The following is a 7,105-nucleotide window of genomic DNA, read 5'->3' as shown; positions in this document are numbered from 1 at the left end:
GATCTAACAAATGAGCACCATATTTTTAATCAACCAATTTATCTTTTTTTTCTTTTGTTTCCTTTTTTTGACCCACAAACAGCAAAAAGAACAGCCCTTCCCTGGTGGTGCTAAACTGGTTTCTATATGTATTCACTCCTAAGTATCAGATTCTAGATTACAGTATTCTTGAAGACTTTCAATATGAACCTTTGCGTGGTGGTTGTATTACAATTCATTGTGGTGGAGGGTTGGTTGCAGACCAAATGGGGGCTACATGTCTACATATTGCTAATATTTGTCACTGTCCAGTGAAAAGCACTGTACTGTAGCCCAAAAATGTATTTTATTTTCATTTTGGACAAATGAAAATTAATTTTCATCCATAAATTTCCTTTATGACTCATCTTGTTGAAAGTTGCAGGGAGCTGGTGTCCACTTCCCAGTTGACATCTGATGAAGGGCAGATGACCTCGTGGACTGGTGGTCACATGTCAAATGAGATGACCATTATTATTCACAGTGACTCACTTTGAATTTGGGGATGTACAGTATGCTTTTTGTTGGATAGAAAACAGAAATGGTGCACATTTTCTTCCTTCTCACTAGGACATCTGGGTGATTATTTGGTTTTATTGCACTCCCATAAACATGTACCGTACATGTTGGTGTTATGTTCCAGGTGTGCAAAATGCAAATTCTGTTAAATTAAAAAAAAAAAAAAAAGATCTAAATACCCTGGTTGCACTTTATTCAATGACTTCCTCCCCAAAGCATAACATTTGTGTGGTTGGAAAAAAATCACATCAAACTTACAAACCCTTCAAAATGATCTGAAGGAGAACTATATTTTTTGCACTCAATGTAAAATGTAACAATTGATGATTTCTGTGACAAAATATCTCCATGTGTTTAGTATAAATATAGATTTTGTACAAATTAGTGATTTCTTTCCCACTCAAAAGTCAATATACAAGATCAAGACAAACAGGATGGTTAAAGACAGGTTGTGCATACATACATTGAAGCTTGCATGTTAACCATTATAAGTTAGGGATGATATCAACATGATGTCAGTCCATCTGTGGAGGAAGGCCAGCAAGTAACGAGGCACTCCATGACTGGTCAGTGCAGTCACCACCCTTCATATCCTCAGCTGACTCATGAGGCTAGTGAGCGAGCTGATGCTCTCCTTCAGCTTGGAGTCTTCCTCCTTCCCCAGTGACACACCAGCCAGGCGCATGGAGCCGTTTGACCCCAGGAGGCACGGCAAGCTGAAGAACACCTCTGCTCCTATACCGCTCCAGCCCTAGACAAAGAAGCGCACATGAACCACCTGTTAAATATCATTTGAACACTGATTGTGGGCCTAATTATGAAGAAATATTTGTAAAGTTATATCTCAGAAATACTGATGTCTATGTTCTTCCTCGAGGTCAGGGATGTTCAAGTGTTTGCCTTTGAGGGTCACATACAGAAAAAGTATGTGCATGTGTAATGATCAAGTTTCACTTAATTTGCCTGAAAATTGACTACAAATAATGTATCTTCCCGCATCTGTTTATCCATCTGTGATAGCAATGCACAGTAACAGGCAGAACAATAAAACACGCTTCCATTACATGGCAAAAGGTACAGTTCATATCCACTTTTTGAGACATTTATGTCTGGTGTGCTGTGACATTTTTCTCATCTACAGTATGTGCCTTGGCTCAAAAGTTGGGCAACACTGCTGTAGGTCAACATATGATAGGCAGTTCAATATTTAAGGGAAAAAAAATCATGTTGGTTGTAATGGTGATAAAGACGTTTTAGTATGATATCTAAATGTAAAAATTGTGCGCTATCTTAACATTCAAATTATTTTAAAAAACCAATATTGTGTAACAGTCAAATGTATTTGCAATTTTAAATAAAAAGTGACAAGTTGAACTTTTTAAAATGTATTTGTCTTGCAACATTCAACTTTTTTTTTTTAATAAAAAAAATTAACTAGTGTACTTTCTTCCTTTTTTGTTTACCTTGTTAATGTGTTTAACTTCATTATTAGAATACATAGGGCCAATAAAAAAAAATGCAGCAAGTCGCAAATGGCCCCCAGGACAGCATAGACACCCCTGCTCTTGGTAATGGACGCCAAGATTACTGTATGCACCCTCTCACCTAAAAGTGTCATTAACTCATTCAATGCCAAGGACATATTCATTTGTCTTTTCAAAGTCCAGCCATTCAATCCCAGGAATTTATTAATATTTTTTTCTCCCAAATTTTTTAAATTTAATTTTAATTTTATTTTTCTATATTTTAAAACGTTGGGGTAAAAGAGGGTCTGAAAATGTCTGGCAGTGAATGAGTTAAAGGTTTTGGAGAGGTTGATTATAAAACAAATAGATCCCAATTGTGGTGCTAGTGATGAAAATATATGTTTTTATAATGACGTGTCACCTGGGCAAGAGTGGTGATGGAGTGGACTTTTTTCCTATCCGTCAGGATGCTTTGAGTGAGATCAGCAACAGATAAACCAACAGACCATGAACGCTGACCTCGATTCTTCATGATATCAAAGGCTCTGGAGGGACACGTCACACACATGTCAACTACTCAACTAATTTTCAAAAGTCCTTACTTTAATCCTTTGCTGGAATTAAATGAATAACTGAGGACCTTACCTGCCGAGCAGTGGTTTGGTGGAGCTCGATCCTGAGATTTCCAGCGGCTTTTCTGAGCCCGGCTCATTGTTACTCATCACAGGGACTGCGTGAAAAAGTGCTGACAAGTTAGTGTCAATGTGAATCAGTACAAAACTAGCAGGTAGAGCAGCATAGCTGGCTAAGTCAATACTGTACAAGTGAAGTGGCAGCAAAATTCAAAAGAATGGAAACAGCTCACTGAGTGTTTCACATTCGCATTCACCTTTGTTGTCCGAATGCTCTCCGATGACCCAGGCCTGTTTGTGAGTGTTTAAGGAAATATTCAGAATGTGACCGAGACGCTCAGAGTCCAGATTACAGCCGGCCCCGATGACTTGTGTTGGAGGGAGGCCGCTCTGTCTCCATGCAACGTGTGTCATCACATCCACTGGAGAGAAGGCAGAAAGACAATATATACCGGTACTTTTTGGACAGATCTTCATTCGTTGCATTAATTAGGCTCTTCGTTCACCCTTAAGTGAAGAACAGGTTTCTTTTTATGGCTGTTGTTTGCAGTGATATACAACAGTAGTGCATCATCACAAAAGCTGCGCCTAATATTCTAGTGATAAAATATTACACAGCTCTTAGTGTGTACAAACGACAACAGTTCCAGCATGACTGTGCCCCATTGCGCAAAGCAAGGTCCTTCAAAGGATAGGTACCAAGCATACAAACTGCCCTGTACTGAACTTTCTTGCTCAACAGCAGTAGGTGTAATCATTTCCGAATGTCCCCACACCTTTGTCCACAACAGCCTTGTGTCCGTCCGGCGGGCACTTACCCGGCTGAGAAGCGATGATCATGACGGCGCCGGGGTTGAGATGCGACAACTTTGGAATGATGCCTCTGAACAGGTCCACGTTGGTCTGGACCACGCTCACGTACGACTGCTCGCTGCTCCACGCGTTGGCGGTCACCACGATGACCCTGGAGCCCTTGGAGGCAGACAAATCTGACGAGAGCGGAGGCAAAATGTCAAAAATGGCTGCTGCGTCATAGACGGAAAGTACCGAGCTGACGAAGAATGTGGGAAATTCCTTGCCAGCAGAATTGCTCTCGATAGAATTTAATCTAATGTAATCGAATAGAATTTCCCCCTAGTGCAGTGGTGTTTTGTGCTCTAGGGGCCAAATCGATTTTTGAAACAGACGGATGGTTCAGATCATTTGTAGATGGGGTAAAAAAGAAAAACGGTATGTACTGGTTGAGTGGGTATTTTTTTGTGTGGCTGTGTGAAGAACTACACACCTTTGGAAATTTCCACCTTTGGCAGCCGGAATATCTCCAGATCTGTGCTGCCCCCCTTTGTGGAACTTTCGGCAACATCAATGAAGACAAGCTTATCTACTTTACACTGTGGCGGAACAGAAGAAGGGATTCGTGTTTTGTACAAGGCTTAGAATCAGTTCAAAAATATGACAGACAACACTGTGCAAAAATCATAGGCATCATCGAGAACCACAATTCATTGGGCTAACGCAAACATCTGGACTGTTGACAAAAGTCAAAAGATTGTTGCAGACCACTTCCAGCTTCATGGAAGACGTGGACTGGTTGCGAGCCAATGGCAGATTGCGACTCACCATGGAGTTATTACCGAGAATACAGTTCACGTTGAACACATGGCTTCCCGATCCCTGCAAAAATCATCTCTTTCTACCTGCTGTCACTATCCTTTATCACGCTATCTCATCTCAGCCAGTCAAGGCAGACGGTCGCCCCACACCAAGTCTCGGGCCTACTTGCCGTTTCTTCCCTAATGGGAGATTTTCTTTGCCTCCACCGCCTAGTGTGTGGTAATTTGGGGTTCTGTTGTTTTTTTTTTTTATGTGTGAGGAGCATGGTTCTGAACCTGCTCCCGATGGAAAGTGTCAAGAGCTAATGTAAAAGTAAAACTGACTTCATTTTCTTTTCTTTTCTTTTTTTTTTTTACAAAATTGGCACATCAGAGGCGTATTGGCCTGTGCCTTTTTGGACGCAACCCAACAAAGTCGAACAGTGGCGATTAATTTCAACACAATAGGGTCGTGACTTGTGAGCAGCGGGGGATGAAGTGGCGGCCTTCCGCCTCTGACACAGCTCTGATACTACGTTGGAATCTGGCACAGGTGGAACCTAATGTACAAACGCCACACTGGAAGGCCATACACAAGACTCAAGGCCAGAATCTGCGATGCAGACGTGCCAACCACCAGGCTACCGGGCTCCCTATATCCATACCTTGATCCCGATCCTCACCCAAATTGTAACAGTCCTTCATTGGCTTATACAGTTTTGGGAAAATTACGTTTCGTGTACTCCCAATGGCGTTTGTCCTATTTGCACAGTACTTTGTTGAAAGGTGAAAACCTTGGCCAAAATGCTTATCACTGCGGCCATTCCTAAATCCCCTCCTCCGATAACAGAGACTTTGTGGACTGGGTGATCATGGTGTCTGACGGTACCTGAAATTGAAAAAGGTAGAAGCTGTTAAATAGCAAGGGGTTATAGCACAAGCAGAGCAGTTGAAGTGACGTACTATCATTGATCCGGAGATTATTGACAAATGCCAGGAGCTCCTGTGGATCCTTCTGCCCTGCGGTGTTAGAGGACAGGGGAGGATCCTCTTGAAACTTGGAAATCATCTCCTCCAGAAGATACACTACTGATGACTTGGGCTGCATCGGGGGAACAACTCATGAGAGCAAGTGACATTGAACATTTACAGACAAGGGGAGCGACATACGTGATCCCAGTTATGCAACACAGGCAGGTAGATGCGTCCTCGTGCGTCCACGTGTTTGCCCTCCCTGATCATCATGTCTGGTGTGGGCCTCAGGAGGCAAATGGGAGGCGTGACTGGAAAGGAGTCCATCAGCCACAGCTGGATGGGGAAGTTGTAGGAGCGTCCTTTAAGAGCAAAAGACATTGTTGGGCTGCATCACACAACAATCAACCAGACGCTCCCAAATACAAATCTTACCTTCATACTTGACCGGAAGGTTCCCATTCAATTTCAGGAGCTCTTTCTGGGATCCATCATTGAATGCTACAATTTGGAACAGAGGTTATAGTGAGACACCGTGGTCGCCGTGTACGTGTATGTGCGTGTGCGTGTGTGTGTGAGAGAGAGAAAGAATAGTGCCCTTGCACAGAACTCACTATATCTGCCCACAGAAGGGATCATCCCAGGGAAGGCGTTCTCAATTTTGTCCAATTCTTCAAGAGCAACATCGTGGAACTTGTACTGAAATTAGACAGACGTGCAGATAGGCAGACAGCTAATCCATTCAAATACGATACGGCATAAAGATTCAGTCTATTATTCATGGTTTGTTGCGATTCTTTCTTATTCCGATCTATTATTAGATTAAATCCGGTTTATTCTGGTGGTTGTGTGGGATTCCTCCAGCATGGCTCAGGTGAGGCAGTTGGAGCGGGTTGTCTCCCAAAACGAAGATTGCGGGTATCATCCTGAGCCCCTGTGAAAGATTACGAACCCAGAGTTGCTCCTGATGCTGCGTCATATGAGGAGAAAGCTGCCGTGAGGGTGGACAAGCGCTATACAAACCAAAGCCCATTTACAGTCCAATGACAAACGTGTTGGGTCAATTGAAAACTCAAAACTGCCCTCATGTTGTAAATTTGAGGGTGGATGCTTGTTTGGGGTATACTTGCCTTTCGCCTAAAGTCAGTTGTAAGACGTAACCTACTGAAGGCTGTAGAACCAAATAAAGGAAATTAAGGAATATATTTATAGATAGATAAAACCCTACCGACGTGTGAAAATTAATTGAGTTTGCGTGTGTGTGTATGTAATCTACTAGTACTAGACATTTGCCAACCACATCAGCAATTAGGTGAAAATTAGACGAATTATGTATTGTCAATTTCTCTTGCGGATCTAACGCAGAATAATATACATTAAGGTTTCAAAGTGATTCAACGCTTCCGTGTTAAATTATGAAAGACTAAGTCACGGAACGGGTCCAGCCAGTTGTTGACAGCTGATAGGGACAAGCTTGTTAGCACGCTGTGCTGGCCGGCCGGCAATTTACAGCATTGCTCATCGTTTTCCAATCAAAGTCCTCAATCTTGGATTGCGCTTTTAACTCACCTTGGATATGACCCGCTGAATTTTCTCCGAACGGAGGTCCATCTAAGAATGCTTTAATTGACAGCGTTCACTCCGGGTTCTTGCTTCCTAACAGACTTCACAAACTTCCGCAAACTTTCTCGAGTAGCTAAGGTAATAACAAGCCCCACCCATTTCTTAGTCAAGTACGGTGGCCCGAGAGGAACAGATGTAATATTTTTTGACGCGTGTAGTAAAGGACTTCAAATTACACTAAAACTAAACTAACACTAACACATCATGCACATTGGGGAAAGTGGGATGTCAGGAAACAGCTGTTGTTTGCTAGGACAAATATAAACATGATTAAAAGTCTGTA

General features: G+C 42.4%; 1 protein-coding gene across 1 annotated transcript; it reads right to left on the bottom strand.

Moving 5' to 3' along the window:
- Positions 1-713: 713 nt before the first annotated feature.
- uevld (UEV and lactate/malate dehyrogenase domains) lies at positions 714-6,915 on the bottom strand. The gene is made up of 12 exons (XM_086028395.1): positions 6,769-6,915; positions 5,814-5,898; positions 5,635-5,700; positions 5,398-5,561; positions 5,191-5,329; positions 5,022-5,116; positions 3,921-4,026; positions 3,454-3,624; positions 2,893-3,057; positions 2,649-2,733; positions 2,425-2,548; positions 714-1,288 (listed from the first exon to the last, which is right to left on the bottom strand). Exons 1-12 carry the CDS (start codon positions 6,808-6,810, stop codon positions 1,124-1,126), a joined length of 1,407 nt encoding a protein of 468 aa, XP_085884521.1. The 5' UTR covers positions 6,811-6,915; the 3' UTR covers positions 714-1,123.
- Positions 6,916-7,105: the final 190 nt, after the last annotated feature.

The sequence above is a fragment of the Filicampus tigris genome, chromosome 4, assembly GCF_054856515.1.
Source record: "Filicampus tigris isolate MCC_2025a chromosome 4, RoL_Ftig_1.0, whole genome shotgun sequence".
NCBI lineage: Eukaryota > Metazoa > Chordata > Actinopteri > Syngnathiformes > Syngnathidae > Filicampus > Filicampus tigris.
This window is presented reverse-complemented; position numbering and strand designations above follow the sequence as displayed.

Bases quoted from the DNA above. Each gene is read 5' to 3' on its own strand.
- uevld (XM_086028395.1), bottom strand. From the start codon at position 6,810: ATGGACCTCCGTTCGGAGAAAATTCAGCGGGTCATATCCAAG. The intron at 5,701-5,813 runs GTGAGTTCTGTG...TCCAAATTGTAG, and splicing joins CCCTTCTGTGGGCAGATATA to CATTCAATGATGGATCCCAG. The intron at 5,117-5,190 runs GTACGTCACTTC...TTTCAATTTCAG, and splicing joins TAATCTCCGGATCAATGATA to GTACCGTCAGACACCATGAT.